Genomic DNA, 13,405 nt, shown 5'->3' with positions numbered 1-13,405 from the left:
CAGCACTGTTCTAGTGCTGTCTCTACACATCCAGACGTTCCTGTCTGTCAGCCCACATATTCTCATCCACATCACACCGGATATTTTCCCTTCCAATGCAACGTGGAAAGAATCTTTTGGAATGCCTTATCCATCCTCTGCAGGCGTCTACTGTGGTGTCCTCACATGCTGCATCCATTGCAGCCAGCAGGGTCATCTGTGTGTGTGGCTGACGATCGTACACCTTCCACCTCCATGCTGAAAAGAACTCCTCAATTGGGTTAAGGAATGGTGAATAAGGTGGGAGGAATTCTATGAGCATCCTCGGGTGGGTCACAAACCATTGCCTTATGATGTTTGATCGATGGAAACTCACATTATCACAAATGACCACATACTTTGGCAAATCCTCTCTAAACAGACCCCTCTCATCATCAGGGATGAGAGCCCTGTAGAGAGTCTCTAAAAAGTTGAGTAGATGCTGGGTGTTGTATGGCCCTAAAAGGGGGATATGGGTTAGGACACCATGCTCCGAAATAGCAGCACACATGGTGATATTTCCTCCCCGTTGGCCTGGCAAATCCACAGTAGCTCTGTGACCGATGATATTCCGACCCCCGCCTTCTGCATTTGGTCAGGTTGAAGCCAGCCTCATCCACGTATACAAAGTTGTGAGAGGGTTCACTTGATTCCAACTCCATTATACGCTATATCCCAGAACACACAGTTGAATTTGTTTTGGTAAGGAAGAGTGACATAAAATGTACATATATTGCATGTTCCTTCCACAACAATGGAAATGTGTGCAGTTTATAGCTTACTGTACTATGTAACACTATAAAATGTTGCTGTAAAGTAGTTACATAGATATATGTTTTACCTGTACATACTGGTACCGTAGCTCCTTAACTCTGTCCTCATTCCTTTGGAATGGTACACTGTACAGCTGTTTCATACTCATCTGGTTTCTATGCAGCACCCTGTCGATGGTTGAGATGCTAACCGTATGGATGTTTTCAAAGACATCGTTGTCTTCTATAATGGTCCTTTGTATTTCCCTGAGTCTCATGGCATTGTTTGCTCGGACCATGGTGCAAATAGCCTCCTCCTGTTGAGGTGTGAAAAGGCGTCCTCTGCCACCGTTTTGAGGTAATCTTGCAGTCCTATGTGTGGAAAAATGCAGTGATGCATCGCACACTTTCACATAGACAAAAACTATGCGAACACACATTTTACTGTAAAACATACAGGTGGGTGCATGTAAGGTGCAGTATGTATCTGTATAGAGTATATTTCTGTATGCTGTGAAATACAAGTGGACTACTGTAATATGAAGCATTGTAGGAAGTATACAGTATACTGCTTATATACAGTAACAGTGCACTGTACATTGGTGGACATACCTGTTCTCTCTTCGAAACGTTTGTACTATTGAGGACACGGTTGATCTCCCAATATTCGGCTGCACCCCTTCGACCCGCCTCAGCCATTGTAAGGCCATGATTGACAACATGGTCTACAATAGTGGCCCTTATGTCATCAGATATGCGCCTATGTCCTCTTCTGCCTCTTCCTCTGTTTTGCCTTCCACCACGCATCCTTGCTCCTCTTCTTCCTCCTCTTGGCTGTTGACCCTGTTCGTTTCCTGGTCCATCCATTATTGGAAAATTGCAACTCTGTGTTGTGGTCTGTCTATATATGCTTGCCAATTGATTCTTCATGAGATGCACCTTTGAGCAATTTAGACAACTGGTTGATTGTTGGTTGAACTAACACTTTACATTCCTTCATGAGTGAGGGTTAATTTCACCTGCACGATTCAGCAATTTACGTTTTTTGTACAAAAGGTCTAATAGAAATGTGTAAAACTATGCTTGACAGTTTATGACAAATAGTTCAACAATTTTGCATGTAATGGCTTATGCAAGGAACTAATGCCTAGATGTTTTGAGGGGTAAGACTATTCAACAGAGAACCATCTACTATATTTTGATCAACATGACATGAGCAATTGAAAATGTGGAAAAAAGCTGACACTTGTACATTATCAATTGCAATATGTACAAAAGCAATTGCAATTTGTTCAAAGGAATAAGAAATTGCTTTAATGATGTGCACAAGTGACTAGATGATTTGGAATTTGTACAAGTAGTATCAAGAATTGCACTTTTGATCTAAGAAATGCACCAAAGCGACTGAGAAAAACTGTATTTGTGTGATTTTGTGGTGTCCATATGTAAACGTTTCCGCCCTCCACTCATTTATTGTTTCGTTCTCTCCATTCCTCCCTCCATCTCCATCCCTCGTTTTCTTCCCCTCGTCCAGAGCTACATCCATTCGTCTGAGTCTCCTGTTCTCTCCATCCCCTTCATAGGAATGATTGTAATATTGGGAGTGGTTTGGTGCTGGTTGTCCGAGCTGGCGTCACAGAAAGCAAGGTAGGAGGAAGGATACTAATCTGTCTGTCGGTCCTCTTGTACTTTGGCTATGCATCTAATATATAGATATTACTGTAAGTCGTTTTTAAGTCAAGTAAAATTAGGTAGTCAAGTAAATTCTTCCTGAAGTCTCAGGGCCTTTCTTACAGTTAACCTTTTACTGCAGTGGGCTAAATCAGGGTCACCCAGAGCTTTTCTTGGTAGTCTTAAACAAATCTACTTTGAAACAAAAGTATACACCTCACACACATGGTTATGTTTTTTTTTTTTTTTAAGACACCTGTACAATGTCAGATATATAGTTTAGATGTATTCAATTTTGAGTGTGCATCCCAATATTTATATATATATATATACACTACCATTCAAAAGTTTGGACACACCTACTCATTCAAGGGTTTTTCTTATTTTTTACAGTTTTTTACATTGTAGAATAACAGTGAAGACATCAAAACTATGAAATAATACATATGGAATCATATAGTAACGAAAAAAGTGTTAAACAAATCCAAATATATTTTATATTTGAGATTCTTCAATAGCCACCCTTTGCCATGACAGCTTTGCACACACTTGGCATTCTCTATGGTAAAATACCAAGTCCATATTATGTCAAGAACAGCTCAAATAAGCAAAGAGAAATTACATTTACATTTACGTCATTTAGCAGACGCTCTTACCCAGAGCGACTTACAAATTGGTGCATTCACCTTATTTTTTTTTCTTTTTCATAAAAAAAAAAAAATTATTATTATTTTTTTTTTTTGGGGGTAGAAGGATTACTTTATCCTATCCCAGGTATTCCTTAAAGAGGTGGGGTTTCAAATGTCTCCGGAAGGTGGTGAGTGACTCCGCTGTCCTGGCGTCGTGAGGGAGCTTGTTCCACCATTGGGATGCCAGAGCAGCGAACAGTTTTGACTGGGCTGAGCGGAAATGACAGTCCATCATTATTTTAAGACATGAAGGTCATTCAATCCAGAAAATTTCAAGAACTTTGAAAGTTTCTTCAAGTGCAGTCTCAAAAACCATCAAGCGCTATGATGAAACTGGCTCTAATGAGGACCGCCATAGGAAAGGAAGACCCAGAGTTACCTCTACTGCAGAGGATAAGTTCATTGGAGTTAACTGCACCTCAGATTGCAGCCCAAATAAATGCATTACAGAGTTCAAGTAACAGACACATCTCAACATCAACTGTTCAGAGAAGACTGCGTGAATCATACCTTCATGGACTAATTGTTGCAAAGAAACCACTACTAAAGGACACCAATAATAAGAAGAGACTTGCTTGGGCCAGGAAACACGAGCAATGGACATTAGACCGGTTGAAATCTGTCCTTAGGTCTGATGAGTCCAAATTTGTTCCAACCGCTGTGTCTTTGTGAGACGCAGAGTCCAGAGCGACTTGCAGTTAGTGGGTGCATACATTTTTATTTTTTTCATACTGGAATCAAACCCACAACCCTGGCGTTGCAAATGCCATGCTCTACCAACTGAGCTACATCCCTGCCGGCCATTCCCTCCCCTACCCTGGACGACTTGTGCGCCGCCCCATGGGTCTCCCGGTCGCGGCCGGCTACAACAGAGCCTGGATTTGAACCAGGATTAGACCACTGCGCCACTCGGGAGGGCGCAGTGTATAGTTCCCACCGTGACGCATGGAGGAGGTGGGATGGTGTGGGGGTGCTTTGCTGGAGACACTGTCAGTGATGTATTTAGAATTCAAGGCACACTTAATCAGCATGGCTACCACAGCATTCTGCAGCAATACGCCATCCCATCTGGTTTGCGCTTAGTGGGACTATCATTTGTTTTTCAACAGGACAATGACCCATAACACACCTCCAGGCTGTGTAAGGGCTATTTGACCAAGGAGAGTGATGGAGTGCTGCATCAGATGACCTGGCCTCCACATTTACCCGACCTCAACCCAATTGAGATGGTTTGGGATGAGTCGGACCGCAGAGTGAAGGAAAAGCAGCCAACAAGTGCTCAGCATATGTGGGAACTCCTTCAAGACTGATGGAAAAGCATTCTACATGAAGCTGGTTGAGAGAATGCCAAGAGTGTGCAAAGCCGTCATCAAGGCAAAGGGTGGCCACTTTGAAGAATCTAAAATATGAAATATATTTTGATTTGTTTAACACTTTTTTGGTTACTACATGATTCCACATGTGTTATTTCATTTCTATTTCTTCACTATTATTCTACAATGTAGAAAAAGTAATAAAGAAAGAAAAACCCTGCAATGAGTAGGTGTGTCCAAACTTTTGACTGGTACTGTGTATATATATGTATACTGATCAAAAATATATACGCAACATGTAAAGTGTTGGTCCCATTTTTCACAAAAAGCTTATTTCTCTCAAATGTTGTGCACAAATTTATTTACATCCCTGTTGAATGCACCCGACAGGTGTGGCATATCAAGAGGCTGGTTAAACAGCATGATCATTACACAGGTGCACCTTGTGCTGGGGACAATAAAAGGCCGCTCTAAAATGTGCATTTTACAACACAATGCCACAGATGTCTCAAGTTTTGAGGGAGCATGCAATTGCATGCTGACTGCAGGAATCTCCACCAGAGCTGTTGCCAGAGAATTGAATGTTCCTTTTTCTACCATAAACCACCTCCAACGTCGCAGTACAACCAACCAGCCTCATAACCGCAGACTATGTGTAACCACGCCAGCCCAGGACCTCCACATCCGCCTTCTTCTTCTGCGAGATTGTCTGAGGAGGGGGACGGGGAGTGCTGAGGAGTATGTCTGTGTATAATAAAGCCCTTTTGTGGGGAAAAACTAATTCTGATTGGTTGGGCCTGGCTCCCATGTGGGTGGGCCTATGCCTTCCCAGTCCCACCCATAGCTGCACCCCTGCCCAGTCATGTGAAATCCATAGATTAGGGCGTAATGAATTCATTTCAATTGACTGATTTCCTTATATGAGCTGTAACTCAGTAAAATCTTTGAAATTGTTGCATGTTGCGTTTATATTTTTGTTCGGTAAACATCACAGATGACTGAAATATAACAAAACTGTTTGATATAGAAACACCAGACTTTCTGCAGTTTAAGAAAAATTATATTTATTAATTATGAAATTATGAAAAATATGAATGACATTCCACCCATGAGGCCACTAGAGGTCGCTTTGATCATTCAACTACAGGAAAGGGCTACAGAGTTTTGGTTTGATCAGGCCCTGAGAATTGACGTAGGAGTGGAGATACACTTTTGGATAATTGGATAATTGCTAGCTAGAGACTGCCAATTGCAAAGTCACATTTATCATGAGACATACAGTACATGCATAAAACATACCAAGTATTTTTGGGTGACAGACATGGGACAGGTGGGCCGTTTCATACAGTGTTCTCCAGTATGACATCACTGCTAGATTAGTTTTTGATTATTTGACTCTTTTCTGTATCCAAAATGTGTCTGTGTATTTAATGAGTGCACTAAATGCTTGTGTGTGTGTGTGTGTGTGTGTGCGCACGTGTATGTTTGTATTAGTGTGTCTCACAGTAAGTGTGCTTACATCCCTAAATGCCGCCCCTGACTTCTCTCTCTGCGTCCTCAGGGGTGTGATATAGAATGGAACCCTATTCTGACTGTCACCGCAGTAACAGCTGTGCTTCTGATCATGGCTAGCTTGTTGAGAGCCCCAGCCCGATGTTGAGCAGATCAGTAACAAGTTATAACGACAAAGACGGTGATGTCAGCTTATAGACAACTACCCTCTGTCCCACCCTCCTATCACATCAATCTGGGACCAACGACAGATCAGACACCATTCCTCTAATTCACAGCTAGGAAGAGGATATTTAGATGGCAACTGTTCAGAAAACAGGAGCATCTTGAAAGGAAAAGTTCAGAAAACGGAAGATAGAGTGCTCATCGTTCTGATGGAAAAGATGGTCTCCTTTTCTCTCCTGTTCTGGGGGACACAGGTCAAGACTCAATAGAGTGTCTTTATGAAGCTGTGAAGAGTGTGGATACTTACTTTTAATTGGAGAGTACCTTTCCCCCTAAATCTACTCCTGTGGCATCCTGTTTCCGTCTCTCTGCCTGTCTCTCAGGTCTTGGCTGTGGGACTGGATTGGTCCTGTGTTTAAATGTCTTATTCTATTCTTATACAACTCTCACCTTGTATTTTACTAAATGTATTTATTAATATGTTAATATGAATGTTGAGTTCTCTATTGATTGGGCATCTTTTAACAAGAGCCACCTCTGCATCTTGCACATTTGCTGAATTAAAACTCTTAAATCCACATGATGTTGTAATTAAGTCCTAATACAATCTTTCTTAAAATATAATTATATCTACACGTGTAATTATTTATTTAAAGGAATATGTCAAATACATGAAATAATTGCATGTCTGTGCCAGTGTCTTGTGAATAGCTTACACCATGGGGATTTTTCTCAATTCAAATTAAATTAGTAATGAAGACCTAGTATAGAGATCTAGTTTAGAGTGACAGATGCTTTCCCCCTAAATGTTTAAAGGCAATAATTAATTTATAACGCATACACTCTAAAATATCTTCTCATCAATTTACATTTACTTAAAACTACATTGATCATTCCAGTTGTCCTATCTAGAGTAAATATATTATTAGTGAGGATGTTCAATCTGGGCTTTCAAGTTGTGTAAATGCCTATTGGTGTCCTCATGAAAGGGGGAAGAGTATGTGAGATATGTACGTTCCAGCAGCTCTCCTAATGCACCTGTCAATCCTAGCCCGGTGTTTCAAGTCTATGTTTAACCACGACCTCACCCACATAGGAGTGTCCTAGCTATTTTTGTCCACAGTCACTTCTTTTATTTACTGAACTTAACTTAGTGCACCGTTAGACAGACCTTGGTTCAAATACTATTCTGAAATAGTTTTAAATACGTTATCTGTGCATGGTTGAGCTTGCTGATTTAATGGACCAAAATAACAGTCCCCGAACTGCAAACCCCACCCACCTGGCACTCCAGGTAGGCTAGAGAAAACACTCAAAGCATTTGAAAGAGTTTGACATAGTATTTTAACCCAGGTGTGCTGTCGGTAGAGCATGCATGGCTTCTGACTGCGCTGTCACACTGTGACTGTATAATTAGCCACTAAATATGTTAAGCACAGTTAGCACGCACCGCCTGTTTTTTTTTCTTCCACATCACAGATTACACGAGTCAGCTCACATGCCAAGCACGGCCACACATAGAGAGTGTCTCTGATATGCCTTTTTATCAGGGCAGCAGGTAGCCTAGTGGTTAAGGGTGTTGGGCCAGTAACTGAATGGTTGCTGTTTCGAATCCCCAAGCCAACTAGGTGAAATATCTGTCGATGTTCCCTTGAGCAAGGCACTTAACCTCCAATTGCTCCTGTAAGTTGCTCTGGAAAAGAGGGTCTACTAAAATGTAAATCAGTTCACCGTGAAGTCTGAGCACATACTCTTAAAAAAAAAATATCATATAATAGGAGTGCTGATCTTGGAAGAGTTTGAACTTTGGGATCATAATGAACAAGATCACATGGACATGGGGGGACCTGACCCTCGATCAGCTCTGAAATCCTATGTTGCGTATAGTAACACATTAACTGTATATGACTTCTGTGTTTTGATAATGTGATCTATGTATTTTGATGTACTGTAGCAGCTATTCATACAACAGACAAAGGACAGTGGGTTTTTAACCTTGAACTTGTGAATGTCTCAAAACACCTAATGTACACACTGTTCATAACTGAGTTGTTCCTGCATCTTTTATCTACTAACACTTTCTTAAATGTGGAGAGAAAGGAATGTGTTTCCTTGGCTGGGTTGGTCTTTGCACTTGTTCTGAGATGTCATTCAAATGGATTGTTTCTCCAGGTACACAGCCAGAGAATGTTGACGGTCAGCATTCCATAGTTGAATGATGCTTTTTGTCATACCAGAGACAGGATATTTAATTTGTGCTGTGTCCGGTCATACGTGATGATATTCCTATGTGTGGTGACAGAAGATCGGTAAACCAGTTTGATTGCAGAAGGCATTCTTGAAAATTGGATTGTTATGTAAATTATGTAAATGGTTTTTTCGCAATTTCTAAATGTGTCTGGATTGAACAGTCCAATTTGTCACATAAAAAAAACGAGGCAACATTTTAAACGTTTTAAATGATCTGTTAACACCTGTGAAATTTTGTGACACAGTAAAAGTCTAGCTACTTTAGAATGAAAGACGCCATGCTGCATATAGTCTAAGAGAAAAGTTAAACAGTTAATTTATGTTTAATATGATGTTTCTGTTTTACTTTGTATTTGTTGTAAAGTCAAAAGTGGTATAGACTAATGTGGGAGAAAAATATTTCTAAAATCTCAATGTGTAACAGCTTTGTAGAAAGTTGATCTGTTTTGAGAGAGCTGTGTGTATTTCATAGTCAAATTATGCCATATGTAAAAGTCTATTTATGGTGAGTTTATTAAGAGAACCAATATTGATAAGTGTTTTTCAATACCTCTATGTTTGGTTGAGTGTTCATTGCATGCAAATAGAGGTTGTTTTTGGTGTTAGTTCCCAGTATAAGTATGCTATTGCTAAAAATAAGCATCCCACCAAAAGCCACACTGATCCTCTGTTCACAAATGAATCTTGAGTCTAGTTGTGGGGACATCTTCTAATAGACAACAGTTCGTTTTCATTCAAGTTCCTACATCTTGACAGACAAGGTGGAATCAAACCAAGAGTACAGTGGCATCTCACCTCCACCACCAAATCACTTACTGAACTTCAGTCCCTAATTCCTATATTATGTCTGCAATAGTGCACATAAAATGTTGCTTTTACCTGAACATGATTGTTTAAGCTTCTTTTACCTATGCTTCATGACCAACGCTACTGTATGTATGTGAGTTATGAGCCTTTTATATTATGGTTCTCAGTTTGCTGCTTGCATTTGTTCCCTTTGACTTTGTTGTTTTGAATATACAGTAGTTGAATATACAGTAGTTGAATATACAGTAGTCGTGGCTATTTTGTTACCTGGAGGTATATTTTGTACAGTAAATTGTTTGAAAAATTAAAATATAATCCCTCTTATTACTGTACGTGTCAGTGTCAATGATATGTATATAAACATGCAAATATAGATGGGTTGACCGACAATGTCACGGAAGTGGCGGTAGGTAGCCTAGCGGTTAAGAGCATTGGGCCTGTAACCAAGAGGTCACTGGTTCGAATCCCTGACCTGACTAGGTGACAAATCTGTCGATGTGCCCTTGAGCAAGGCACGTAACACTAATTGCTCCTGTAAGTCGCTCTGGATAAACACGTCTGCTAATTGACAAAAACATAATCATACAAAAATGATGCGCACGCATCAATGGGTCCGGAAGCCATGCTTTGTTATGATTCTGAAAGGCCAGATAGCTAATGACAAGAAGCTGCTATGTGGGGAATCATAGGTGGGTCGTTTCAGCAAATGTTATCTTGTTCCCCAAGTGGTGAAGGTATGCAACAACACCTCTGCCACGCTGATCTTCTACATGGGGCCACACAGGGGTGCATGCTCAGCCCCCTCCTGTACTCCCTGTTCACCCATGACTGCGTGGCCACGCACATCTCCAACTTAATCATCAAGTTTGCTTACGACACAACAGTGGTAGACCTGATTACCAACAACAATGAGACAGCATACAGGGAGGAGGTGAGAGCCCTGCCAGAGTGGTGCCAGGAAAACAACCTCTCCTTCGTCGTCAACAAAAACGAAGGAGCTGATTGTGGACTACAGGAGACATCGACGAGGCCGCAGTGGAAAGGGTCAAAAGCTTCAAGTTCCTCTGTGTGCACATCACTGATGACCTGAAATGGTCCCTTCACACAGACAGTAGCCGTGGTCACGCCTTGCATTAACATGTGGCTGTTGTCATCCAATCAAGATGATCTGATTGCGATATGTTGCGTCTACACATGGCAATAAAATGTGTCTCTTTTCTGCCCACTGCTTCCTTATTGTGACCAGATTATCTGGTCCCTCCCTGTATGCAAATTCATTCCTTATGACACAAGCTGTATAAATCGACAGAAAACAGCACACTTTTCTCAAATGTTTTATGAGTTTATTGGGATGGATCTTAGACCATTACCATCATACAAAATCAATTTTTCTGAGGAATTGTATTAGTATAAAATAATGTAATTTCCCGATTTTGTTTGAGTATACAATATAGCTCAGTATTTGAATTATTTATTTTATCTAGTCATTTTTGCTAATCTTTATCAAGAGTGTCAATAAGTTCAGACCCCACTGTATATGTGAATATATGAAAAATGGCATCAGTAGACATTACATCACGGTGAACAAAACTGGCCAGACAACAACCAAAATATAACGTCTTAACCCTTTAACAGGCAGCTCAACCTGACAGTTGAGCTAATTTTGACAACCAATATTAAATTAATTTATACATATGAATTTTGTTTGGCATATTTTATCATCTCAACCAATACCATTTATTAATATAATCATGTGGTTTTAATTATCGGACTCCCATATTTTTTTTAACACCCATTCAAAGATGGTTGAAAACCAGGAAGTGAATGTGAACAAATCCGAATCTCATTTAGCACCATTTAAAAAAAACTAATTGTGTATAAAATGGAAAATTACAAGGTTGTAAAATGTTGTTGACCTCTAAAACATAATTTACAAATGATTAAATTACTTATATGTTATTGTTTTACAATTTTAAGAACTCTTGAAAAATATCCTCTACCAGGCGGTTGAGCTGCCCATTAAAGGAATCCTATTAAGTCAAAGCTAGTGATAATGGACAATAGAGAAATGTTCTTATGGGATTTTTTTGTCTGTGCAAATACAAAAATAATTTCAAATCCATATCATTATTTACTGTCTGCCTGTTATCTTCCACGTGTTTCACAATATCATTCAGTACATATCATTTTACTGGTATTCTAAGCATATAAACCATAAACACATACATTTACATGCATTTGAATATTCATATTTTTACACACAAACGTATCATATTTTATCAATATTTGATATCATTCCTAATTTAACTAGGCCTTTCTTCCATTATAAGTAAAGGAAGCAGACATAATGTAAATTAATGTATACTTTTTTTGGATGATTTAAAAAGTCTATGCAAATTTCACATTTACATTTTAGTCATTTAGCAGACACTCTTATCCAGAGCGACTTATCCAGAGTGAGTGCATACAAGTGCATACAAATTCCAATACAAAATGAGTTTACTCTAACTGGGCAACTTAACCAGCTGGTTGAGATGTTTGCGATGCATTATCTATCACAGTTTAAGTCATACATACAAACAAATATTCATTTACGGCCTTTATTGAGTCTAAATACACATATTTTGCAGAACAAAAATTTTTCTGTTTTTTTTTTCTTGGTGTGCCAGTTAAAGGGTTAATGTGATCAAGAAAAATACATATTTCCTGTTTATAACAAAGACCAGTTGGTTGCGTTCTGGTTATATGACGTCTTCTCATTACAACCCGATGACAACGTCACCAAGACGTCATGTGCCAAATGTTTCCCAATGGGTAGAGGTAGAGGGTTTAAGGTTTTCAGAAGGAATCCCATTCATGAAATGACCAGCGTGACCCATGTCGGTGTCACACAGAGCGACGAGCGCCTCTTTTTTCCCCGGCATCACATTACACAGGTCGCATAACAACTAATAAACTAAAAACTATATGTCTGCATTCCAAATGTCACGTCCTTACATAGTCCAGTACTTATGACCAGGGACAGGAATAGTGTGCCATTTGGGACGCTGCCTCTATATCAGTGTCATTAACTCTCTGACAGCCGGGCAGTCATTTCAGACATACGAGGGGAGGCTCCGGGTGCCAAGGATGTTGACGAGGCCTTCCATATTACACTCATTACTCAGAGACTTTAATAACACTCACGGTTTACTGAGTTTGCATGCAAATTAGCCTGACTGGCGGTTATACTGGACCGACGGTGAATATAGAAATGATCTTGTTCCATTGACTCAAGGGCAAGTGTCTGACAAATGAGACGAATGTTCTGGAACGGTCACTGTGTGATTACATTTACTTATAAAAAGCACGTCGTAATGATCCTGAATACATTTAGGCCATTTTGAGTTAGTTTTTAAAAAAGTTAGACAACTGTATACATGGAGGGACATAACACATTAAGACTAATATGACGTTATAAAGGCTCATACGTGCTTATAACAAGTTATTAAGCATAAAATTTTTACCCTCCCGTTGTCCTAGGGTCAAAATGACCCGCCACTGTGTTGAACCAACTTTATTTAATTTTTATATTTTGGGATCATTTGTGAGAAGGAGACAGTGAGACTTTAAAGAAAGCATCACTGCCTCCTTCTCACAAATGATCCAAAAAATATAAAAATTAAATAAAGTTGGTTCAACACAGTGGCGGGTCATTTTGACCCTAGGACAACGGGAGGGTTAAGTGACGTATTACAGTATATTTTCTCTGAAGTGTGTTAAAACAACAAGAGGGAATCCTACCCATGTCCTGTCTGGGGTATGACTATCCTGGACACGCTCTGTCACAATTTTTCTTACTCCACTACTAGCTATGCTTACCCTGTCAAGGATAGCTTACACTCTGTGTATGTGTCAGACCTGGTTTCAAACAGTATTTAAAATAACTTCAAAATACTTCAGATGGGCTTGATTAGGCTTGTCTGACACAATGGAACCAATAAAATAGTCGCAAAAGTGCAAACGCAAACACTGGCACTACGGGCAGGCTAAAGCGAACGTTAAAAGTATTTGAAAGATTTAAAATAGTATTCGAACCCAAGTCTAATATGTGTCACAGTTATTCTGAACCCCCCTTGCTATCAAGGATAGCCCAGCCTAGAGGTGTCACTGTCTCATGCTGTCCCACTCAACACTCTAGAGCTTCGTTTACACCAAGCGCTAACATGTGAGTTTCGTGATCTGATCA

General features: G+C 39.8%; 1 protein-coding gene across 3 annotated transcripts in view; it reads left to right on the top strand.

Annotated features, from left to right (window-relative positions):
• The window catches only part of LOC121531596 (coiled-coil domain-containing protein 136-like), a 43,846-nt gene extending 36,102 nt beyond the window's left edge, over positions 1-7,744 (top strand). For 2 of the 3 annotated variants that reach the window (XM_041836884.2, XM_045227091.1), the window contains 2 exons: positions 2,305-2,417; positions 6,005-7,744. In XM_041836884.2, the coding sequence (XP_041692818.2) occupies positions 2,305-2,417; positions 6,005-6,017 (126 nt within the window). In that variant the 3' untranslated portion in view covers positions 6,018-7,744. The remainder of the gene's footprint in view (positions 1-2,304; positions 2,418-6,004) is intronic. The other variant, XR_005994167.2, reaches the window with a different exon arrangement.
• Positions 7,745-13,405: the final 5,661 nt, after the last annotated feature.

Source organism: Coregonus clupeaformis, chromosome 19 (genome assembly GCF_020615455.1).
Source record: "Coregonus clupeaformis isolate EN_2021a chromosome 19, ASM2061545v1, whole genome shotgun sequence".
Classification (NCBI taxonomy): domain Eukaryota; kingdom Metazoa; phylum Chordata; class Actinopteri; order Salmoniformes; family Salmonidae; genus Coregonus; species Coregonus clupeaformis.
This window is presented reverse-complemented; position numbering and strand designations above follow the sequence as displayed.